The 26831-nt window shown below is 43.2% G+C and overlaps 1 protein-coding gene across 1 annotated transcript in view; it reads left to right on the forward strand.

Moving 5' to 3' along the window:
• Positions 1-9601: 9601 nt before the first annotated feature.
• The window catches only part of LOC147639836 (Ribosomal protein L35), a 33218-nt gene continuing 15988 nt past the window's right edge, over positions 9602-26831 (forward strand). Inside the window, exon 1 of the mRNA XM_086822559.1 lies at positions 9602-9891. Within this exon, the coding sequence (XP_086678685.1) occupies positions 9706-9891 (186 nt within the window). The 5' untranslated portion in view covers positions 9602-9705. The remainder of the gene's footprint in view (positions 9892-26831) is intronic.

Raw genomic sequence — 26831 nt, forward strand, 5'->3', positions numbered from 1 at the left:
GTGTTCGATATCTTCTTAATCAACCTCTTATCTCGGACTGCCACATTAAATGGGCATCTTTTATTCAGAGCTTTCATCCTCTTATACCATATCAACCTGGTAAAGAGAATGTAGTGGCTGATACACTTAGTCGATGACCTTCTATTTCTAATATACTTGACATTCATTCTTTGTATAATATACATGACTCATATGTTATAGATCCTGATTTTTCTGATGTTTGGCACAAGTTAGAAACTAATAATTGGTCGCCTCTTCATGATTATGCATATAATGATGGTTTCCTTTTCTTTCAAAAGTGTTTATGTATTACACTTCCTTATAGATCTTTTATTCTTGAAGAGATGCATCGTCTCCCATCTGTTGGTCATCGTGGCATTCTCACTACTCTTCGCACCATAGAATAATATTTTTAAAGGCCACAATTAAAACATGACGTTGCTTCTTTTGTATCGGAGTGTGTGACATGTCAACAACTTAAAAGACACCAAGGAAAATAGTATGGGCTACTCATGCATTTACATATTCCTACGGCACCATGGGATGAAATTTCTATGGACTTTATAACTAGTTTACCTACCACATCTTCTCAAAATGATATGATATGGACAATTGTTAATAGGTTTAGTAAGCAAGCTTATTTCATTGCATGTCGTGCAACATTGAATGTTTCACAATTGTTTATCAAAACTGTCTTCACAAATCATGGTTTACCTTAAGTCATTATTTTAGATCCTGAGTGATGATTCTCAGTTTTGTAATCATTGTTTTCAAACTTAGGCACTAAGATTGATTTTAGTTTTGCATATCATCCAGAAAGTAATGGACAAATTGAAGCCACAAACAGCACTATTTTAGATCTTTTAAGGTCTTACACTATCTCATCGCCTACAAATTGAGATCAGTATTTGCATCTTTTATATAATAACACACCTCGTACAACCACTAGCAAAGCTCCTTTTGAGATTGTCTATGGTAAGAAACTTTCAACTCTAATTACTAGACTTTCTCCAGTAGTAGCCGATGATTTTGCAGTGACTCATAACCATATTTTGCCCAAAGCTCGTGAGTTTATTCTTAAGGCTCAACAAGCTTACACTAATTAGGCTAGCAAGTATAGAAGACTGACTTTTGAATAAAATGATTTAGTTTTGCTTCGCATAGAAAAGCGCAGATTCAAGTTTGCTGAGAAACATTCAGCCATTAAATTATCTCCACGATTTTATTGGCCTTTTAGAATTACTGCTAAGATCAATGACAGTGCTTATCATTTGTCCCTTCTTGACCATTGGAATATTTATAATTCCTTTCACATTAGTCTACTTTGACCCTTCAAAGGTACACCACCTTCTACCCCCGTTTATGATGACCCACCTCTCCTAGAGGCTGATATAGAAATTTTAGTTCTTGAAGCAATTCTTGATCATGAGCAAACTACTACTCGGTCGCAATGGAAATGTTTATGTTAGATATTTGGTTAAGTATAAGAACCATCCTGTAGAAGAATCTCAATGGATTCCAGACCATGCCCTTGCTACACACTCTGCCTTGATCATCTCCTTTCACATATAGTTTGCAGTGAATTTTACACTTGGTATTGAGACCGGTGTATTTGTGTGAAGGTATCCAATTTGAGATATCACACGATTGGTAGTTTATTTTGGTATTTAATATTGATATGTGTGGTCACCGATTTGAGGTATCACACGTGGTTATTTTTCGTGCAAAAGGTCACTGAATTAAGGTATTGCACGAGGTGTTGATATTGTGGAATCAGATTTTCTATGATGGATATTTTGTATTTGATATTTTATTTCGTGCAAAGGTCACCAAATTGAGGTATTTCACGTATTTGTTTAAATATGCAAAGGTACCGGCTTTGAGGTATTACATGTTTAGCAACTGAAGATAGTTGTTTTTCACCAGGGAGGAATGTTGGAATTATTCGAACTATTTGGCATTTATGGATTTATTTGATGGATATTTATTTTATGTGTAAGCGAGAGTGATCCCACCTCTAACTTGTCACATATTTTGAGCTTATATTGTGAATGTCAGTGTAGATTAGCGGATCCACTGGCAGGGTTTTAGTGTGCAGGATGTGCATGGATCCACTAGGCTTGCTTCGATCGACAGAAATTTATTGACTCATGGCGCGTGGCGATTATTTATGATCGGCAATGGCAATGATATTTTATATGTACATTAGTGTGCAATATTTTGATATACATTAGTTCTATTTCATGAGTGAACCTTAGAGTGTTCACACTTTTGTATTTAGGCTTGTGCAAGCCCAAATTGGAGATCCATATTTTTGGCTACATGTATTTTTGGCTCTTGCTTTTTGTACAAGGAAAGATATTTAAATACACCATGAAGAGGATGTGAGCCACTCTTATGGTGGGAGAGATTTAACCCATTCTTGTGTCGCATGCATAATCTTTCATCTATTTTTGAGCTCGAGTATTCCTTTCAAGTTTATTTTTATAGAGGGCCAACCGTGAGCTTCCAGCAATATCGTAGACCAACCATTAATTTTTGGGAGAGATTTAACCCATTCTTGTGTCGCATGCATATAATTCTTTCATCTATTTTTGAGCTTGAGTATTCCTTTCAAGTTTATTTTTATGGAGGGCCAACCGTGAGCTTCCAGCAATATCGTAGACCAACCGTTCTTGTGTCGCATGCATAATCTTTCATCTATTTTTGAGCTTGAGTATTCCTTTCAAGTTTATTTTTATGGAGGGCCAACCATGAGCTTCCAGCAATATTGTAGACCAACCATTATTTTTTTTTATGTTCAGAGAGATTTATAGAAAGTTACCATTTAATTTTATGCACCTAGTCAACATGATGATATTCAAAGGGGACATCTATCTAGAGTATCAACCAACAGATATATACAACCAAAGATTTCACCCCCCAATGGTCTCTAATTATTATGCTTGGTGTGCCATTCTATGGAATCCATGTGCAAAGGCTGATGCAGAGCAGATCATCTTGAACGTAGACCAATTTGTTGAGCCTACTACCATGATTGATGCCCTAATGGGCTATACAGAGACGTTGATCCATGAAGAGGGCCTAGTTGACATGAGGGCCACTTAGAAGGCTTTGCAAGCTAGCTATTGTGGTCCTGCCACACATACAACCCAATCAGTGTGTGTAAACCGACACTACTGTATTATGGCACAAATAGAAGAATAAAATGAAGCTTTAACGCATTATTTTTCACTACATTATAGGTGGCCTACCCCAAATTTGACTAGACGGAGGGAGATGAGACACTAGAATTTATTGAAGAGCTTAAAAGATGGGACTACATGGACGAGCATGGACCCTCAGGCAACTTAGGCCCTAGAGGACCAAGTGATGGAGCAAACAAGGAGGCCAAGGATGCTAGCCTCAGGTAAAATAATTGAAGAACAACCCAAAGATATCGAGGCTTTCAAGAAACTATAACAAAGATATTGAGGCTTTCAATAAACTATAACAAAGAAAGAGGATTAGACAAGAGAACCATGTCACAATGGGGACACACTCCTACACTTTCTTAGTTCAACCTAACAAAATTATTATTTGAGGTGGTGGATAAAGTACGAGAAGAGATTTCAAAGGACCTTTCCCACCTACTCTAGGTCCATGACTATGACGAAGTCATGTACAGGTTGGCCCACTCATGAGTGTAGGAAAAGCGGAACCCTTATGAGAATAAGAGTTGCGGAAAAACAGAACCCACAGGCCTCCGAGCTCTGAGTTCACTAACTAGCTCTGTTTAGCAGTGCCTTAAATTTTATGAAGAAGGCACCTATCTTCGGCGGATGCAACTCTAATGAAGGAGGAGCAGGAGAAAGGCAAGGAACCTCAAGGTTTACTCCCACAGGAAGCAGTCAAATCGTATCCCTACTAGTGACGTCACAATGTTTTAAAAATTTGGTGACGATCCTGATTTGGGTTAATCCCAACAAGCCGCCTGTGAACCAACAAATAAGGACAATTAAGACATCTCTCTTTTTCTACACCACTAGGGATGAATGTTTCATAATACATGTAACAATAAGCACACACAGTGCAAGCAATAGGAAACATGGGGAGAGGTAAGGAGCCAGTGTCTGGGACTACCTTGTCACAAAGGGATCCACAAGGGAATTCACATAACGTGTCCTCATCTGCAATGAGCTTGTAACCTCAAAGTCATGTCGGCGAAGGAGAAGTGCCACTATGAGTCATATGAGAAATTGATTTATACGGATATCTAGAGCAACTCGAGCCATAGAATATGCCTCTCTATTTTTGTTTGAAGCCATGGTGTAATAAAGAGCGAGAGACCTCAACAACATGGCATGCAAGCCATGTCTTATTATACGAGCCCACACCATGTTGTCAAGTGACCCCTCTCATAGAATCATTACACCTAGTACCCCAACTTTATCCCAAAATCCAGTGCCGTCGTGTCATCCCATAAGGAGGCACATGTTACAAGTGTGGATTTACACTCTTTTGAGGATTGTCCCAATAGACTGAGAATCACTTAACAAGTTAAGGCTTGTCAAAATGGCTAATGCTCCTACCACCACTCAAAATGGCTAATGCTCCTAATCCAACCAAGTTTCTCATTGCTGTATTTAATCAAGGAGGACTCAATGGGAGGAAAACATTGGCCTTATATGGGTCGTGATAGTCACCACAATATTTTCTCCGATGTGATAGGTGATGACTTCGTTTCGACCCCATTAGAGGCATTGCCACTTAAGAAAGGATCAGTAGTGCACATCCGCTACACATTGGCAAGTCCAAGCCCATCTCTAAGTGAGTACAAGCTAATTGAGCACTGGGAGTATTGAGGGACATAGCTAGCCTCACAACCTTCTTATCCTCAGAAGTCCAAGTTGCGATAAGTTCTCTTTTATAAGAAAATTCTCTTATATGATTGGGATGAATGGGAACTTAAGAGCCTACACTACTGAATCTGAACCTGAGGAGGAGGATGAGTAGACATGCCAAAATGAATGCTCTCCTTCGATACCCAAGAAAACAGTATAGCCAAAATTACCCATGAACAAGCTGGGACACTACTTTAAATAATGAAATAAATGCTGTGTAAAGAAACGTCGATCTTCGTAATCTTGGATAGTGTTACTAGTATTAGCATAATCACCAAGGATTATTGAGAGGCCTAGGGAAGCCCACATCACTCATAGGAATAAGTCTCATGGTCAAGCTTGCTAAAGGCACATCCAAACCCTTAGGCATCTTGCAAGATGCAAAAATTAAAACGTTCGAGCTAAGCTTCCACCACACATTCATGGTGGTGGATTTTCAGAGAAGAGGGTCATACACCATGATCCTTGAAAGGCCTAACATGAGAGATGCAAGGCTAGTTTGTGATTGGGAAACCAATCACATTTATATACACAAGGGTTAAAGAGAATGTGGGGAAGAGGGAGAGCTTGAGTGTTAGCAAACACACACGCACACACGCACACACACACACACACACACAAGAGAGTGCAAGATATAATAGAGAGATGGATGGCTGAATGTTCTTCTATCTTCTTCTCTTCTCTACAACCATATAACTAAAAGAGAAGAGTATATACATAAAGGGAAAGTACTCTCCTACAATAACATACAATGGTTGGTCCATAGTGTGAACCTAACTATATGAGCTAGCGCTATAACTATGCCATAACTCTAGTACTCCAAAGTGACTATCACACAGCTTGTCATCCCCACTGGCAGCATATCAACCATAATCTCACCAACCATGCCAGTGGTATAAGTGCGAAAGCTATCACCCAGGTGGGTCATCAATGTTCGCAGCACTAGTTGAGCTCGATATCTCAACACTCCCCCTCGAGCTCAACTCCACACACTGCACTCCAAGTAAGCTCCTAAACTTGTGAAGCTTCCATCTGCCCAATGCCTTCAAGAAGATGTCAACCACCTAATCCTTTCAGTTGACATATACCAGATCTACATCACCTACTACCTTCTCCCTCACAAAGTGATAAAGTGCCTTGATGTGCTTGAGTCTAGCATGGTACACTGGGTTATTAGCAACTTGTATGCTATTCATGTTATCACAATAAATGACAATTGCCCTATCCACGGGATCACCCATATCACCACTATATAGGGTCCTCCAAAAGCTCACCTGTATCTACAGAAAGCTTTTTGCTCTGCTCCAGTGGCATTGAAATAGGTTTACAGCCTGTCATACCATACTTGGACAACATGTCCAAGCCATACTACCTCTGCATTAACAAAATGCCATGAGGTGATCTCACCACCTAGCTCACCCAAATCCTTCATCTCAAACTTCTACTTCAAAAGCCTCTTGACATCATGTGTGTCAGCATCACTATCACCAGTGATAATCAAGTCATCCACATAGATGACTAATAGCATGATCCCTCTATTTGTCTTTTTCACATAAAGCAAATTGGATATCTGAATTTCATGGTATCAAGATACTCCCCGATCTTGTTTGACCATGCTCTAGGTGCCTGCTTCAAGCCATACAAGGCTTTACGTAAGCTACACATAAAATCTAGGTGTGCATCACTCTCATAACTTGGTGGTTGCATCACTCTCATAACTTGGTGGCTGCATCATGTATACTTCTTCTTGTAAATCACCATGCAAGAAGGCATTCTTTACATCCATCTGATATGTAAAGACCAACCCTCATAACTTGGTGGTTGCATCACTCTCATAACTTGGTGGCTGCATCATGTATACTTCTTCTTGTAAATCACCATGCAAGAAGGCATTCTTTACATCCATCTGATATGTAAAGACCAACCCTTTGCTGTATCCATAACTATGATAGCTCTCAAGGCTGCCATTCTTGCAACCGGGTTGAATGTTTCCTCATAGTCAAAATGCCATAAGTTTGCACATAGCCTTGGCAACCAATCTTGTCTTATACTTACTCACTGAACCATCAGCCTTATACATCCACTTACATCCAATTGCCTTCTTTTCCTTAGATAAAGGCACTAACTGCCATGTTGTATTTGCATCCAATGCTGCCATCTCCTCATTCATGTGGCATCTTCCCATTTCTTATTTCCAAGTGCCTGCTCAAAACAAGTGGTCTCCAACTCTTGTATTTCTTTAACCATGTAAGCATAATGATGGGCTGTCTATTCATCATATATCAACTTGTTAACATGGTATCTAACCATCGTACACGTGTGTGCACCTAGATCACTGCCAGGTGTCCTCAAAATAACCTTAGTTCTCCTTACATCAGGAGCAACCACAGACAAAATACCAAGCTCCTCATCAAGGCTCTGCTCAGAGCTACTTGAGTCACCATCCACATATGAGTGACCTATTGAAAAATCAGGCACAAAGTTGAGCTGATAGAGGAATCTAACCACAAGAAGACCCATAATAGCTTGTTGAGAATGAGAATAAAAATAAGTTTATGAAACAAATTCATGCATATGGTTTGAAAGACATAGAAGGATGGTGTTTTGGAACGAAGAGAGAAACTAATGATTTAGAAGATTTAAATTTGTAGATTGGGTTGGCATGCCATGTCAATTCCAAATAAGAATCTAATTTGCAACAAGTGGGGACCCTTGAGAGGGTTGGTAATTAGGACCTAGTGGCAATGTTCTTCTCTCCTTCTTCCCCTTTCTCTTCTCTGTTTTCTGTTTTAGAAGGATGGTGTTTTGGAATGAAGAGAGTAGCTAATGATTTAGAAGATTTAAATTTGTAGACTAGGTTGGCATGCCATGTCAATTCCAAATAAGAATCTTATTTTGCAACAAGTGGGGACCCTTGAGAGGGTTGGTAATTAGGACCTAGTGTCAATATTCTTCTCTCCTTCTTCCCCTTTCTCTTTTCTGTTTTCTGTTTTAGAACGGGGAGAGCAGTTTTTGATGCTTTAGAAGATCAGCTTTGCACTAGGTTGGTATGCCATGTCAATTCTAAATAAGAACCTAATTTTGTAACAAGTGGGGACCCTTGAGAGGGTTGATAATTAGGACCTAGTGTCAATGTTCTTATCTCCTTCTTCCCCTTCTTCCTCCTTCTCTTCTTTGTTTTCTATTTTTAGTCAACTTTGTGATGTTGCACATGTGATCAACTATGATCTTTCCAATGACATTGAAAGGTATGTGTATGTGTGTCTCATATTGGAAGAATGGGGGGGCATGATAGAAGGATGGGGATGGCCATTCTGATCTTCATTGATAAGAACATCTCACTTTAAAACATCTACTTAAGCCAATGGAGAAATCCAAATAATAAGTCCAATAATGGCTTATTGAATATGCTACAATCGAGAGTCACACTAATGTTAACATATAAAGGTGCTTCACACATAGTCAGCTGTGCAAGCAACTATTCATGGTTATCTATATGTAGGAGATTTACATGCAAAAGGCAAAGTTCATATGCATGTCTTCACACTTGATGAGACAACTTTTTCAAGCAAGGACAAAGCTACTCTAGATGCCAAATCTTGTTTATTAAAGCTTGAGATGTGGTGAATCGTAACAATGCAAATATTTGACAATTCTCCATTTTCAATTTCTTGGAAAAATTTGTAGCATGCATGTAAGAATAAATGTATTGGCTTGGATAGGGCAAGATGTTCCTATTTTTTTGTTATCATCAAGGAGTTAAGGCAAGATGTTCTCATACATGGAAGGACTTATGTGAATTCCATCAAGATGCTATTGTAGAATCCATTAGATTGAGGGAGGGATTGTTAAACATTGTATGGTTTAGAGACCATAGTCTAATCTCATGCATTCACACACACTTGTGGATAAAGGATGTGCATGTAGTTTTACCTACTTTCAAGCATGCAGCAAAGGCGGAGCTTTTCTAAAGTTGAGGAGGACATGGAGTGAAACTTACCTATATAAGAGGTTTATGTATTGTGTCTCATAGGTCAATGCTTAGAAAAGATATGACGAGATCAATGCTTAGAATTGATTCCATGGCGCTTGCAAGTTCATTGGTCCTACAAGGGTGTTGGCACAGAGTGTGGCAGAACAAGCAATCGAAATAGTGTGAACAAATGTAGCTTCTTGTTGGCCCACATAATTCCTTCTTTAACTTGGAAACTTTTGATGTTTGTAAGCACATTTTCGCCCATGAGGAGGATCCTTCTTCGGGCTATTAAATATTTAGTAGATAGGGATTTAGAGGGACATATGAGTACACAGAGAGATGATTAGGTTCATATTTCAAATAGGCGCGTCCTCATGGATTAGGTCTTTTCATTGGGTGTGTGACAAACAAGCTCACTTCCACCTCGTACCCTCGATAAGCATGTTCTCGAGGATTAAGTCTTTTCATTAAATGGGGCGAGACATACATACTCACTTCCAACCTCAATACGCCTGCTAGCAAGAATATTGATGAGGGCAGCACGCATGTGGAGGGGGAAGCAATGTTCAAGAAAGAGTGTAGCGTTAGCTTATCCTTTAGTCGATTGAAAAACCAAGACCACTAGTATGGAGTGCCTTTGAAAAGAATTGAGCCATATGACTAAATTTTAAAAAAGGCACTCATTTTTTCCTCCATTTTTTGGCTTCATGTAAAATTGAGGTGTATGCTTCCTAAAAAGAAGCCTCTACTACTAGAGGTCCAGTGTGGATGGGCAGACAACTGCGCGCCCGAGTGTGGAATAAGCCTATGTAAAACGATCATGAGCTGACAGTGCCATAGCGAGCCATGAGGCAGATATGGCGATTGCTACCTTCTCTACGCCTTTTAGGGCAGCGAGGGCTTCCAGCTGCGCATTCTCACGCCTTTGCACCCATCCGCGGCTTCTGGAAACCAGCACTTCAGCAACCTGTTAGCAGCAGAATTGCACCATGGGGGCCCCTACTTCCCTTCACCCCCCTCCATCTCCATCAGGTATGCACACCCCAAAAAAAAAAGAACAATTTGCTTAAAAATACAAAACCCCTCCCCTATTTTTTCTCAAGTACACTTTTGGTTATTGTTTTTAATGCACAGTGTTTTTCTCTCTGCCCTTGTTGCATGGCATTTTCTCAAAACATGCCGGGAAGATCTTCCTTTGCGTTTCTTGGCAGTAGGACACATTGAAATTAATCTTAAATTGCAAACTTCTGCATTTTTAGAAATTAAAGAAGATAAGAATGTTGTGAACTGTGGGGGAAGAGTTGCACAAGAATGAGAGTAGATTCTTATAAGAAGCCAAATTGTATTGGGGACATGCGCACGTGCATGAGGTGAACAAACAACACCTGCCTGCCCCCCCCCGCCCCCCCCAAAATAAAGCACCACATACACCCATCTACCCACCCACACCCCGCACAAAACAAACACTTCAATTTCACATTGCCTAAATGGTAAACCTCTCTTTTGTTGAGGCCCTACACTTGATTTGCTTGATGATATGGTTCTAGTGCCCAAGGACACCTCAAGTCCAGGAGTATAAGACATTGGTTCATGGTGGATTGTGCCTTTTTGAGTGGCTTTCTAGCTTGGGGTGCCTCCAGATGGAGGAAGAGGATGTGTGTGCATGCTGGGCACATGTTTATGCTAGCATTGGCAGGATACAAGACTTGACCTGCGTCGTAAGGGATCATAGTTAGTGAGCTAAGAAGCCAAATCCTAGTAGTGATTGCTGCAAGGAGTATTGGGTGTTACCGTGGTTGAATGGCAATTGAAACTGAAAAGCTTTCATAAAATAAAATGAGCTGGATTGCTAGATCTCAAAGGATTTAATATCGCTGGAATCCATTCACACATGGAATTGATGTAGATTTGTTTACTGAATATCACTGGAGGTCTTTGGATCTGGTTCCTTAAGTTTGTCCATGTATGCTTCACTTCTTATGTGTTATTAGAGATCTCACCTTGTTTATATATTCCCTAAGAGGTTTTGTTAGCTAGTGAGCCAGCCTAGATGCAATAAAAAACGCAAAATTTCATGTGTTTGAAAAATAGGAGTGTTTACTTTTGGGACGCCTTGTTTTTGTAGCTTTTTGCTGCAAGTTATAGCTCAAAAGAGAGGTCTTACCACGTATATGTATCCACTGAGATATTTTTAATCACTAATCTACTCTATTTTTAATAAATAATTTAAGGTTTCATCTTTTTTTTTTTTGGGGACTTTCATCACAACATGATTAAAAATAAATAAATTTCAGTAATTGTAGTTCAAACAGATTTTCTCTACAACTTGCTTTAAGCAATAGGCAAACCTAGGCCACATGGATAAAGAAGGAGATGCCAAGGGGACTTGTGGAAGGGAGCCAGCCATGTGGCATCGTCCAAGACATGGAGCAGAGAAGGTGGTAAAGAAGCGGATGTGGAAGGTCGAGGGCTGGTTGGTTTTGTCTGCTGTACGGCGGTCTAGGCAGCAATTGTGTATGTGCTGTATGGAGGTCTGGGCAGCATGTGTGTATGTTCTGTGTGGAGGTATGGGGAACAATTGTGTATGTGCTGAACGGCAGTTTGGGCAGCAATTGTGTATGCATTGTATGGAAGTACGGGCAGCAACCTTGTATGTGCTGTACAGAGGTCCAGGAAGCAATTGTGTATGTGCTGTGTGGAGGTCTGCGCAGTTAACGTGTATGTGTTGTAGGTCTGGGCAGCAATCATGTATATACTATGCATATGGCTGTATGGGCAATCATGTGTGTATTGTGAAATAGAAAATGTGAATAGAATAATGTCTGGGCTCAAATTCCATGGTTTTACTCAATTTAAGGGCTGATCTTCTTTCTCTCCTTCAACCCTTGCTTAACACCATTCTATCAAGTGTTGATGTGTTAACTTGATTTCAAATTTTTCTGGGGCATCAGGCACAAGACATCAGCCTATATCAGTCAAGTGGCAGGATGCCCAAGTCAGGCACATCCCATCAGGATAGTGCAGGACCAATCCGGGCAGCCAGGCAAGTCGGGCAACTATATGGCCAGGTGGGGTAGCTGTGTCACCACTTCTCTGGCAGACGTCTGAAATGATGTCACGATTGAATACATGTGGAAGGGCTCCATGGAAGGATTGGTATCCTGGTGTGAGTTCCTGGCATGATTTATGAACTCATGGAAGGGTGGTAACCTTGGTGAGTGACTCTGGACTCATGGAAGGGTGGTTACCCTGGTGAGTACTTTTTGGTCTTGTGTGGACGGCGCTTGTGAACAGGCTAGTTGGATGTACAAGATGTAAGTTGGGAGATTTCATCCACTATGTTTGTGCATCAGCATATGTATGTGAATTGCACATGCATGGTTGACTTGTTTTCGATGCTTGGACATTGCTTGGTATTTTGCCTGTGAATGTCCACGGGCATCGGGGACGCTTGGACAACCCGTGGATACGCGTGTGCACACCTGTTTGGGACTCATGGTTTCCTTATGTGTTTTGCAGGTGGTAAGTGTGCACACTTAACCCAATTTATTCATTATTTCATGTTACTAAGGTTTATTGGGTGTAGGGTTCACATTCACTTAAAGTGTGGGCGAACACACTTATAATTTTATAAGTGAGTTCACATCAGGGTGGACTATTTTTAATGAACCAAGGCCAAATATGAGAGATGAACCAAGGCCATTGGGTTAGGGTTCACATTCACTTAAAGTGTGGGCGAACACACTTATAATTTTATAAGTGAGTTCACATCAGGGTGGACTATTTTTAATGAACCAAGGCCAAATATGAGAGATGGGCACCCGGGCACTCCCAAAAAGCTTCACGAGTTGCTATTCTGGGTGTGGGAGGGCCAAAGTGGGCAAGCCCTGACTTGTAGAGCACTCAACTGGAAATCGTGGGCTGTTAGGAGCTGTGTGGACAGGAAAAACAGAAAGTTTACTCATATACATGAGCTACAGGTGGAATACATGCGAAGTACAAGGGTCCCAAGGCTGGCTGGTCTCTCTACAAGGCAGGTCAACTTCATCTACAAGGGCTGCAGGCTGATCGATTTGGCTCCAGGAGCTTGTGCATGGCTGTTGGGACTGTTTTTGGGCTTCTCTGCTGAGAATAGGCCTTGGACGGAGTGAGCAGAGGCTCTACAGGAGCTGGCCGACTGTTAAAAGGGCCATTATTGGCTGTTTTTACAGGTTTGCAGGAGGTTTCTCGCGACGAAACTTGAGCAAACATGTCCCTAGACAAGTACCAGGCCTGGGGATGTGATCTGGTGGAACCTGTGGGTGGTGGCTAGTGAGCCAAAACCATGGCTGGTTACCGGTTTGTAGGTTTGGGACAGCAACTTGTTAAGGGTTGGTGACCGCTTTATCAAAGTACAGGAGTGGTTGGTGATTACTCTACCCTGGTTGGTGACTGAGGGTGTTCTACAGGAGCGGTTGGTGATTGCTCGACCTTGGTTGGTGACCGAGGGTGTTGCAAACAGGAGTGGTTGGTGACCACTCGACCTTGGTTGGTGACCGAGGAGTTGTAGGTAATGTGTTTACCTATGTTTCCACAGTTGGATAAATCTGGTGTCGGCTGGATGAGTGTACTCTTTGGGCACCGCATCTTGTACATATAAATATTTCTGTTGGTAATAAAGATACCTCAGGGGGGGCTGGCCCAACTTCAGTCCCTAGTGCTATGTCATGTGCAAGTTGGGTTATGTTTGCAGGATGTATATGCTCATGTAATGTTTCACAATGATGGTAATCATGTATATGTTAGGAATGGTTGATGTATGTATGCTGTTTTGGTAGTGAATTGGTTCCGTATACACGTGCCCGTATGTGACAGCGGTATCAGAGCATTGGTTTCTTTCTTTGCTTGAGAAAGACGATTTTTGGGCATATGGAAAGCATTTTGTTGAGCATACAGATTGTGAAACATGAGCATGCAAGCAGGGTCTGGTGAGCATTCAGATGCACAGCGGTCTGCTAAATGTGCATATTCTGACCAGGCCGATGTACTTTCAGAGCTAGAGGCTCTCAAGCATCAAGTTAGACGCTATCGTGAGGAGACAATTGAATTGTGGTCTCTCAAGAATGACCCTGATGTGCAAAGGGTTTTGAATGAAAAGAAAAAGAAGGGCTAAGGTGATGATGCAGCTTTTGAAGCAGCAGAGATGGGATGTGAAGATCCTAAAGACCTGGCCATATCTTATTTGAAAGGCAAAAAGGATGTATTGGGTGTCAGAAGTCCTCTCCTGTCTGTACATTTACACCAGGGTCTTTGTTGTGGGTGTGCCTGCCCGGATTAGTGTTTTCTCATTTTTTCCCACTCTCCATATTTTTTTCTATTTTTTTTGTAGTGGGAGGGTGTTTTGTGCATGTTGGCTACCTCTGTATGCTGGCCGACTGCAGGACTGTGTATTCAGACACTGGCCGCCCCTGCTTCTCTCTGCTGCTGGCCGACTTCACACGTGTGAAGGCCGACTGTTTAATGCTGGCCGACTTGAGATGCAGCAGTCGGGTGTCTATATGGGTGCTGTCGGCTGTTCTACTGCTCCCTTCTTCTCTCTGCTGCTGGCCAACTTCACACGTGTGAAGGCCGATTGTTTGATGCTGGCCGACTTGAGATGCAGCAGTCAGGTGTCTATATGGGATCTTATTTGAAAGGCAAAAAGGATGTATTGGGTGTTAGAAGTCATCTCCTGTCTGTACATTTACACCAGGGAATGTGTTGTGGGTGTGCCTGCCCGGATTAGGTGTTTTCTCATTTTTTCCCACTCTCCATATTTTTTCTATTTTTTTTGCAGTGGGAGGGTGTTCTGTGCATGTTGGCTACCTCTGTATGCTGGCCGACTGCAGGACTGTGTATTCAGACATTGGCCGACTGCTCCCTGCTTCTCTCTGCTGCTGGCCCACTTCACACGTGTGAAGGCCGATTGTTTAATGCTGGCCGACTTGAGATGCAGCAGTCGGGTGTCTATATGGGTGCTGTCGGCTGTCCTACTGCTCCCTTCTTCTCTCTGCGCTGCTGGCCAACTTCACACGTGTGAAGGCCGACTGTTTGATGCTGGCCGACTTGAGATGCAGCAGTCGGGTGTCTATATGGGTGCTGTCAGCTGTCCTACTACTGGCCGACTGCACATGTGGGGCCATATAAAATGGCCCCATGGCCCCCCACTTGTTGTATTAGGTTTTCGGGATTTTCTTGTGTATATAGAGCAAGAGTTACATGCCTCTCTCTCTTGCTGGATTTTTCTGCACTGTACTTGCTCTTGTGTTCTCAGATTTTGTCTTCATCTCTGTTGCATATTCTAACATTGGGTGATGCAGGTACAAAAAGGACTCCCCGCGTGGAAGCACATGCAGATTCCAGCACATCAGGAGATGTAGATCCTCGTCACCGTTATGCATCTTTACGCCGAGAGCATTCTTCAAGTGAAGATTCTCACCACTCCAGGAGCGTGTCTGGAGTACGTGGGAAGAGAACCAGGCATGAGTCTCCTAAGTCTAGACATGGGGCTAGAGACAAGTCTCATTCTAAAAAGAAAAGCCGAGAGTTCAAGTCAGGAGACAAAGATGTAAAGTTTGAGAACTTCTATGGCAAGATGGATACTACGAAGGCGCTTGCTTTTGTGAGACAGTTTGAAATTGCTTTTTGCAATGAAGATTTCTCTGAGAAGGCTTAACTCAAGCATGTGGGTATGCATCTCAAAGAGACAGCTAGTGATTGGTGGATGGCTAAGCTTTTGGATGCAAGTGCTGCCCGCACATGGGATGACTTCAAAATTCAGTTTTATGCTCAATTCTTGCCTCCAAACTTTGCCAAGAATGTACGCAAAGAGTGGGATTAGTTGAAGCAGGATGAAGGGGAGACATTGCAGACATATATAGCTAAGTACTGGAAGGTATTGCTGAAAGTTACTCCCTTTATGTCTCTTTCTAATTGTCAAATCCCCACGGATCCCCTCGTGATCGATCTTGGTTCGAAACTCGAATCCTGCAAACAAACGAACAAACAAACAAGCAAGGGGGTGCAGGCCTGACTCACCTCCCAACCATGACAGCCGTGGGCGAGCCCACAGTCTTGGCTGTCCCCACCGAGCCACGAGCTGAGCTAACTAGGATGACGTACCGACCAATCTCCTCCTCGCGACGTCCCATACCGCCACAAAGCTGCCCTCGCGGGCCTCGAGACTGCTGTCGGCCTCGGCTGCGTAAAGCAGGTGCACGTCTACACTAGATCCAGGCTCCAAGACCATAGAGCTCTCACAAACTCGCGAGACTCTCTATATTCCAATAACTAACCTTGGCCACCCTTTTATAGGCTCTTGGCCGGTCATCGGGCGTCCACACTTGGGTGCCCGCCCGTCCATATTGGGGTGCCCGCCCGTTAGTATTTCCCTAACTTAGCTCGTCAATCAGCCTGCCTAGTTCCAAGCTTCCCAAAGCCTCGAAACTAGTCTTGCATGCGTATAGCACATGGTAGATACACACTGTGCACATGACATACTCCTCTTCCTCTAAGAGCTCACTCCTGAGCTCACTAAAAAGCCAGGGTAATCTCTCTGAAGAGTAGTCAATGTCTCCCATGTAGTGTCGTCCTCAACACGATCCTTCCACTTGATCTTGTATTCCGTGATAAGCGTATGACGCAATCTTCGTTCACGAAATCCAAGAATCTTTTCAGGTTTGTGCGGAACAAATGTCATGTCCTGGACATCTATAATTTCTTGAGGAGTAACTAATTGATCTGCTCCACCCAGTACTTCCTTAAGTCTATTGATATGAAATACAAGATGAACTTTCACATGAGAAGGCAAATCCAATTCATATGCAATTGAACCAATCCGTCGTGTAACACGAAATGGTCCACAGTATCTAGGGGATAATTTCGGAGACCTACCTGTCCGTAAAGTCTCGGTATCTTTCGAAACTCGCAAATACACCATCGTTCCTTCAGAGAACTCTCTAGATGAATGATGTCTATTAGAATAAAACCTGTCTCGGTCTTGAGCACTTCTAATAGATTCCTTCGCAACTTGTAACATTTCCTGCATATCTTGCAAAAAATTACGTGCTGCATCATGCTGAAGTCCCGAGAATCCTACTGTAACAGGTGATCTAGGTTGAAAACCATACATAAGCATGAAAGGACTAAACCTTGTACTCGTATGCTTAGTACTGTTATATGCAAATTCTAACATAGGAAGATAATCCTCCCATGAACTCTGTCTTTTGGATACATATGCTCGAAGCATATCCTCCAAAATCTGATTCACTCTTTCAGTCTGGCTATCAGATTGAGGATGATCTGAGGAACTCAAATTCAAAGTTGTTTCCAACTTCTCAAAAACAAGTTTCCAAAAATCACTCGTAAACTTAGAGTCCCTATCATTGACTATGTCCTGCGGTAACCCGTACAGTCTAAACAATTGCTCGATAAACTGCCGAGCTAATTGCGTAGCTGTAATAGTCTTCCGGGTCGGTAAAAATCTAGCCATTTTTGTCAAGCGATCTACCACAACCCAAATAGAATCGTGGCCTTGATGTGTTCTTGGAAATCCGGTAATAAAATCCATGGAAATACTTTCCCATTTATTACCTGGGATTTGCAAAGGATGCAACAACCCAGCCTGTCTAAAGCGTTTAGCTTTATTTGCCTGACAAATTTGACACTTGAGAACCTAATCTTCTACATACCCTTTCATCTTTGGCCAATAAAAAGTGTGTTTCACTAATGATAGTGTCCTGTGTACCCCAGGGTGTCCAGCAGAAGGGGCGTCGTGACACTCTTTAAGAATCTTGGACCTAATGTCCAAGATGTGTGGTACACAAATTTTGTCATTACGGAACAGTAAACCATTCCGAATCATCCACTGGCCTCCTGCAGCCTGAATGGTAGACTGCTCAGTCATCGAGTCTTGGTCAATCAATGAGCTCTCGTCCTGGATCTTCTGCCAAAATGGACCAAAATAACTATCAGTCCTGCAAAGCCCTCTCAATGACTGAAATAAGTCAGTAGAAATCTCGGTGAACGACAAAGAATTCACCTCTCTAATCCGACTAAGCGCATCTGCAATACTATTCATGGACCCTTTCCGATAACGGATCTCAAAATCAAAATCTTGCATTAACTCTGCCCAACGAGCTTTCCTTCCTCTCAAATCATCCGCATCACACACATACTTGATTGACTGATGATCAGTCAATACCACAAACTTGGAGCCATATAAATAATGTCTCCAAACCTTGAGAGCATGAATCACAGCATAAAGCTCCTTCTCAAGGGTTGGCCAACGAGATTGAGTGTCGTCTAGCTTTTTACTTTCAAAAGCAACCGGTCTACCATCTTGAAATAAAGCAGCCCCAATAGCATAGTCACTGGCATCAGTTTCAAGAACATAAAGCCGACTAGGATCAGGCAATGCTAAGATAGGTGCTTCCTTGACTTTATCTTTCAAAAGTCTGAAGGCCATATCCAAATCGTTATTCCAAGTGATAGGCTGATTTGACTTACGTCCACGACCTTTCAATAAGTCGGTCATCGGTAGTGTGAGCTGAGAGTACTCCCGTACAGATTTCCAAAGAAAAACTACAAAACCGAGAAAAGAACGAAGTTGTTTCACTGTTCGTGGTATAGGCGAGTCCAAAACCTTCTGAACTCGGTCATAGTCAATGCTCAACCCATCTTGAGTGATCTTGTGTCCCAAGTAAATGATGTCGGTCATAAAGAACTCACATTTACTTAACTTAGCATATAGTTGATTCTGTCTCAAAATAGATGAGACAATCATGAGGTGTCTGACATGATCCTCAAGAGTACGACTATATATCAAAATATCATCCAGGAACACCACCACAAATTTCCCGAAACTCGTAATGGCCATACCTAGTCCGAAAGGCGGTTCTTTCGACATGCCTTTCATGAATACGTATCTGGTGATAGCCAGTACGTAAATCTATCTTCGTGAAATATTTCGCTCCTGCTAACCGGTCAATTAGGTTATCTGATCTAGGGAGAGGATAACGGTTCTTAATGGTCAGCTTGTTCAATCGCTTGTAATCTATACACATTCTCGTAAACCGGCCTTCAGAAACCAAAGGGCGGTGACACAAACAAACAATCACTCGCACATAAAACACTTCAACGCCATTGAGGACCTAGAAAAGGAAAACAAACAGGGGGAGCTAGAGTGCTCCTCATGATCAAGGCTGCCACAACCATCCATAGCCTCTCACACTATGAACACCATCACACCCTGACACATCCAGTGCTTCTGCATCACAACACAGACTCCCAAACTGTCTCTCAAGAGTATCACGGCACAGCATACCATACAGTCAACACACCTGTACAAACCCTCTCTACCTTCCAAGGGTACTATCCATCTCTGTCATGGATTCCCTGTCCCCTGTCATATCAGTAGCAAGGCTGTACCAAACATGTGTCCAGTCTTGTACCTTATGCCTGCATGTGACCTATCTCCTGGAGAAACCCAAAAACATGTCTCTTGGAGAAAACCTACGACCTGTTTCCACATGAAACCCTTAGGCCTGTTTCCCTTTGAAACTACTGTCCTGTTTCCATACATCTAGTTACCTGTTCCCTCATGAAACATCTGGCAACATAAAGATGCCCATATATGTAGGTCCCACTGTTCCTTTCTAGCAAGAGAAAACAATCTGCTCCATGAGCACACAGCCATGCGAGCTTGCATCACTCCCATGCCAAGAAACATAACCAAATGACCTGTACTTGCAGCCAAAAACCCAAGTACATAGCTGAATTTGCAGCCAAGCAAAAACAGCCCATAAACAGTTTCAAAACAGTCCCGAATCCAAGCATAGAGAAGCTGAAAGTTCCATCAGTTGAACGCCATCGACATGATGTCTATGTTCATGAATATCCAGCCCTTGTTCACCTTTATGTCAAGAAAAACCAGCCCTTGTCTTCTGCAAAAACACGCCCCCTCCAAAAAGCACCAGTGCTATTGGGCGTTTCATAGCAAGCAAGGGAGGGAAAAAGAGAGTCAAGGCGCATGTGCAGTCCCACTGCTTTCACCCAAAAAGCAAGCACAGGAAGACACTCAGCTGCGTCTATAGACCCTGTAGGGCAGCCCGCCAACAGTTCCTTCCTGCTGTCCGTACAGGCCTGCATCTACCACCTGGACCAGCCGCCAGCCAATCTGCAGCAGCCGCCGCCAGTACCATCAGCATCCGTACGCTGTACCTGCACAGTAGGCGCCTGCAGCCACATCCGCCACCTACCCTGTACGGCCAGTTCAGTACCAGTTCAGTATGCAGCAAAAAGCCCAGATCTTCAGCGCTGGCTGCCTGTATATCCAGATGAGCAGCCCTCCTGACTGGAAAAGCACACCCACCTCAAAAGATAGGCGCCTCCTCCTTTTTTTGCCCGACAGCCCCTCTTTTACCAAAAAGCTCACACGTGGCCCCAAAAAGCACACGTGCCTCATCTAGGGATAGGCGCCTCCTTGCCTGCCAGCCCCTCTTCTTCCCAAAAAGCACACGTGGCCCCAAAATAGCTTATGGGCCATGTTTTCTTCATAAAGGCATTAAAAATGACTTTAAAGGTTTTTAAAACCTTTTAAGTTAAAATTTCTTTGCCCCCTTTCACACATGGGGTTGTCCACACATGGGCTTCCATCTTCACTCCCACCTGATGCCATTCACACTGTCAACCATGTCCCCGTGCACACCTGCATCTTGTCCAGAGAAAAACACAGGGTCGTAACATTCTCCAAGTATTATCCTTCTTTCTCCTAAGCAACACAGGTGCACCCCAAGGTGATTTACTTAGACGGATCGCACCAGGGATCAAGTCAATACGATGATCTATTGCCCGTTCAGGTGGTAAACCCGATGGCAGTTCCGTAGGAAATACATCTTGAAATGAATGAAGTATCTTCTGTAATTCTTTGCTTTCAAACACACTTAATTCATTCACATCCATGGAAGGGATGAGAAAAGAAGAAAGTGGAATCAATACACAAGGGAAAGCGGTATACAAAGAAGAATCCATTATATTTTCAAAATCAATTGTATTTACAAGAGGTCCCTGAGAGGGATGGATACAATCACCTAAAATACTATACTTGGTGTTCCTATGCTGAAAAGAAAAAATATGACTAGACCAATCTATCTGGACGTCAAGAGTCTTAAACCACTCAATCCCTAATAACAAGTCTACATTTTCCAGATGCATAACATAGCATTCGAGAGTATCTTTGTAGTCCTGAATCTGGATTGGAAGCATCTCCACCTTGCGATCCCAAACTTGTCTTCCCGCAGGTAGACGTACCTCATAGGTATGGTCGCTAAGTGTCGTATCAAGACTCAATTTCTGCACAAGTTTGTAGTTAACAAAGTTATGCGAACTACCAGGGTCTAAAAGAATGTGAATTTTATGGCCATTCACTTCTCCATAAACTCGGAGAAGATCATGCAAACCAAATACCTTAGAATTGAACAGACAATCAGCGAGAAAGTACAGTAATTGACGTACCTGTCAAAGACAACTGGTTAGCTGCCTTTGGCTTGGGTCGTGCGTTTGACTTGGTACCCTTTTGCTTTGGGCACTCGTTACGCATGTGTCCTTTTTCTTCGCAGATAAAAGAACGTCCTTCTTTCTTGAGCTTCAAAGCCCTAAGGAGCCTTTTCTTCTTGGCTGGTGTCGAACTTGTATTCTTCGAAGGTTGGTCCGAAGACTTGCCTTCAGTCGTGTTAGCCATAGGTGCGGAGAACTTTCTTTTATGCTTGTTCCCCTGCTCGGTAACGGGTTTCGACTTGGAAGAGACCATCGTATCATCATAGATACGAGCTAAATGAATGGCCTCGTCCAAAGTTTTACATTTGTTATTTTTTACGTGTAATCGGTACGAGACTGGTAAACCAGCTACGAAAGACCCCAAAAGAGTAGTGGGATCCATCTTTGTAGCTTTCATCTGCAAGTCACGAAACTTCTGGAGATAGACCTCATAAGTGAGGTGCTGCGAGAGGTCATGGTCAAAGCTGAAAACCGGGCAACAACATCATAATCATCCTCTTTCTTGAGGAATTCTTTCTTGAAGATATCTTCAAATTGTACCCAAGTCGTTGGCTTAGGGTTGAGTTCCTTCCACCAAAGCAAAGCTTTGCCGGACAAGAAACCTGCTGCTAATTGGATCTTCTTTCCATCATTATATGGATGAAACTGAAAGTGAACTTGCCACTTATGTAGCCACGTGTCCACGATCTCCTTGGTTCGCTGCTTTTGCTCACCCCCGAACGGTTTCGGAGTAATATTGGGGCCTAAAGCTGAAGCCAAGGTATCCATACCCGAGAAAGTAGAGAGGGTAGTGGTCAATAGAGCGATGGAGTTCTGCAAAGCTTGCATCTGGGCTGCGATTTGTGCCTGACGTTCTGTCGAAGAAGCTTCGAGAGCTACTTTGAACTCTTGGAAATCTGATTTTGACACAAAATCGTCAAAAAGATCGGCATCGGTACCTTCCGTAGCCGGCAAGCCTTCGCGTTCCACAAGGGGCTCCAACTCTGATTCTTGGGTCGACATTGTGAAGAGGGTACGTGGAGAGAAAATTCGATCTTTGCACAACAAAAGTGCACGAGAACTTGAGAGCTTGAAAACTTGAGAACTTGAGAGATGTGTGGCAAGAAGCCCACTTGAGGGGGTTTATAAAGGTTTCCCAAAAGCCCAAACATCTCCATAAGCTAGGCTTAGCTTTTGCTTTAGCTTTTGTGTTTTTTTTTCTTGAATAAATAAATATAAATATAAATATAAATATATATATATATATATATATATATGGATATATATATTCTATTGTCTTAAAAAATAAAACACCTTGGAAACCTTGGAGAGGAGAGGACTTTTAAACCTTTAAAAAAAATTTTAAACTCCCCTAAAAAAAACAAAAAACGAAAGCACTAAAAAAAACGAATGCTTTCCTTGTGTTTTTTTTTCGCTTCCCTCCTAATTTGCTGGCGTCACCCACCGGGCTACAGGCGTCTCCCGTCGGCCAACTCACCTGGCGGCTGCTGGCGTCACCTGCGCTGGGCCGCCTACCAACACAGAATCGGCCGCCTGCCTGGCTGGAGCGCCTACGCAGGCCTGGGCTGGCCTGGGTGCTGCCCGGACTGGCGACGCAGTCTGGGCTGGGCGCCGGCCTGCTTGGCCTAGGCGCCGCCTGGGCTGGCTACGCTAGTCGGGCCACAAGGCCACGTGGCCTGGTCGCTTGGCCGCCTAGCCTTAGGCGCCTTCAGCCCGCCGGTAACCACTGCCTGCAAACGTGCCAACGCATCAATCTGCCCGCGTATAAGCGATCCAGCACGTCTCTCGCTCTCTCTCTCGTTCACCAAAAAACAACGAAAAGCAAACTTGCGTTTTTTTCTGTTTCTCTCCCTGCAGTTCATGCATATGACTGCACACACAAACATGCCTCTTCTTTGCAAAGCAATCAACCCTACTTAGACTACCACCTCCCCATCAACATGGGTGTCTTTGATGAAGAAAAAACACATACCAAATCTGATAACTGCAGTATGCACAGAAAAAACAGCAAGCTTTTTAACACATACCGTTCTTCGACCTCTTCTTCTCCACCTACAGACTTGCTCGTTCACGAGGTATGCTCTGATACCACTGTCAAATCCCCACGGATCCCCTCGTGATCGATCTTGGTTCGAAACTCGAATCTTGCAAACAAACGAACAAACAAACAAGCAAGGGGGTGTAGGCCTGACTCTTCTCCCAACCATGACAGCCGTGGGCGAGCCCACAGTCTTGGCTGTCCCCACCGAGCCACGAGCTGAGCTAACTAGGATGACGTACCGACCAATCTCCTCCTCGCGACGTCCCATACCGCCACGAAGCTGCCCTCGCGGGCCTCGAGACTGCTGTCGGCCTCGGCTGCTTAAAGCAGGTGCACGTCTGCACTAGATCCAGGCTCCAAGACCATAGAGCTCTCACAAACTCGCGAGACTCTCTATATTCCAATAACTAACCTTGGCCACCCTTTTATAGGCTCTTGGCCGGTCATCGGGCGTCCACACTTGGCCGCCCGCCCGTCCATACTTGGGTGCCCGCCCGTTAGTATTTCCCTAACTCAGCTCGTCAATCAGCCTGCCTAGTTCCAAGCTTCCCCAAGCCTTGAAACTAGTCTTGCATGCGTATAGCACATGGTAGATACACACTGTGCACATGACACTAATGGGGAGAAGAAACGGAAGTTTGAATTAGGTTTGCACCCCATCATTCAAGAGAGCTTACAGGTGTACCCAAATCAGACTCTTCAACAATCGATAAACTTGGCACTCATAGCTGAAAATTTGCATATGAAGTGGATTAAAAACAAGTCAAATTCAGATTCATTTAAGGGCAAGAGACGGGCTGGTTATGGCCAGAAAAAGGGTGGACAGCCCTCTAAAAGTGAGCAGAAAGATGCCTAAGATACAAAGGGAAACTCGTCTAAGAAGCCGGGGGGTAAACGCAATGATTTTGGGCTGTGTCCCGAGGATCATCGTATTGATGTGATACTTGGGAGTACGCCCCCGAATAGACCTCCTTACAGGGTGAGTGCAAGAAAGTCAGCAAGAAGAGATTATGGCGCACGTTAATGACTTGCTTGAGAAAGGGTTGATACGCCCTAGTTCATCTCCTTATTGCTCAACTGTGTTGCTGGTGCAAAAGAAAGACGGGACGTACAGGATGTGTGTGGATTATCGTGCCCTTAACAAGGTGACGATAAAGAACAGGTTTCTGATACCACGTATCGATGATATTTTGGATAGGTTGGAGGGTGTAGTATGTTTTAGCCGCATCGATCTTAAGAGTGGATATCATCAGATATACGGGTGGCCCCTCGGGATATTCACAAAACTGCTTTTCGTATGCAGTTTGGACTTTATGAGTTCTTGATGGTTCCGTTTGGACTTACTAATGCTCCTGCCACATTTAATTGTATGATGGATCGTATCTTCAAATCCAATAGAAAGTTCACAGGTACTTTCTTTGATGACATCATTGTGTTCTCTATACATGAAGAGCATCATAAGGAGCATTTGGCCATAGTGTTTGAAGAGCTTCGTCGCCATAAGCTCTACATTAATGGCAAGAAGAGTGATTTTTCCTTGGTTGAAATTCATTACCTTGGTCATATTATATCCAACGATGGGGTACGTATGGATCCCCCCAAGTTGCAGGCTATAAAAGATTGGCCAGAATTGAAGAATTTACATGAGATCAAGAGCTTTGTGGGATTATGCTCATATTATCGCCGGTTTATTAAGCTCTTCGCCGAGATTGCTTCACCTTTGCATGATTTAACAAAGAAGAACGCTACTTTTCACTGGGGTGACAAGCAAAGGAATGCCTTTCTTAAGTTAAAGGAAGCAATCATGACTGGACCGGTGTTAATCATTCCAGATTTGCATAAACCTTTCTCGGTGGAATGTGATGCATGTGGGAGTTGTATTGGTGCAGTGTTGAACCAAGAAGGCCATGCACTGGCATATGAGAGCCGTCGGTTGCAACATGCCGAACTCTACTTGCAGGTTTACGAGAAAGAGTTATTGGCAGTGATTCATGCTCTCACGATGTGGAAGCATTATCTTTTGGGAGCTGAATTTACCGTTAAGACTGATCATGAGAGTCTACGGTATTTTCTTACACAGATTCAGCTATCTGAGAAACATATGAGATGGGCAAACTTCCAAGTTCCTATCTATGTTTCATTTTCAGATTTTACATACTCTTGGTGTTACGACCTTGTGCTTTTCTTTGGATAGTAAGCAAGTGGGCATGGGCACGGGAATTTCTGAAGGCCGGTTTCATGGTTCCATTGCTGGGATATCGTCGACTTTCTCAAGGAGGCGAGCCTGTGGTTGTCACATCAAAAGCCTCAACATGTGGAAAGTGAAAAGGAAGTGTTAGGAGACAGTGCAAGATTATGTGTCTTTGCCTATATGAGGTGAAGAGCAAAAGCTAAAGATGAAGCTCAGGAGAAAAGACACCAAGGACAGGAAGTAGTGAGCCAGGAACAAGAAGCAGCTGAAGTGTTATGGTGCAAGAGATTGGTTGAAGGCTATGGCTTTTGACACTTTGTCACCGGTGGTATCTTCACGGAGGCTTCATTGGTTCGGAAGGTAGCTTCTTTCTATGTTTAGCAGTGGTGGTCTACTATGCTTCATTGGGGACTTGTGCTTACCACTTGGGTGGAGTACAAGCGGGTTTTGGGTGCCTGAGGATGTAATAGATGAGGCTCAGCCGGAAGTGGAGGAACTTGATGAGGTTCTTATTCCCGAGCAGATACTGGCACATAAGGAAAGAAAGGTACAAGGTAAAGTTTCCCGTCCCTGTCTTGTGAAGTTCAAGAACTGTTCACCGATGGATGCGAAGTGGATGGAGGAGGGTGGCTTAGCAGATTCACCTCAGGTATTGCAGCTTTATCTTGATGCCTGTGAGTTGGAGCCAACTCTTGCGACGGCTCATTCAGGTTCAGCAGAGCTAGGGTCTAGAGCATTGCTTGATGCTCAAGAGGGGGGTAGCACCTCCGCTTCCTTGTTACAGACACACTCAGTTGTCATCTAGGAGTTGCTTGGTGACATCTTTGTATTCACCTGAAGGTACTGGAGGTTGACAGTACGCTTATGGGACTTCTATGATATTGTGTACTAGTCACATGAGATGGTAAAGTTGGGTATGGTTCACAGTCGGCCGCACCATGAACTATAACTGCAACTATGGATAACTCTGTCTACATCTATGGGTAATAGAGATGGTTTTTGCCTTTGGAACTAAGGTATGACTGAGGAAGATTGGGACATTGATCTTTGTCATATTGTTAAGGCTGTTCTTGACCATAGGATTGGTCAATTGGATATTGAGATGATGCTATTTGTGGAGTTGATCTCCTTTGGAATGGCATGGTTTGGTTGAGCTCAAAGTCTGCA

This window comes from Cibotium barometz, chromosome 3 (assembly GCF_041138505.1).
Source record: "Cibotium barometz isolate CiBa-2024 chromosome 3, ASM4113850v1, whole genome shotgun sequence".
Taxonomy (NCBI): domain Eukaryota; kingdom Viridiplantae; phylum Streptophyta; class Polypodiopsida; order Cyatheales; family Cibotiaceae; genus Cibotium; species Cibotium barometz.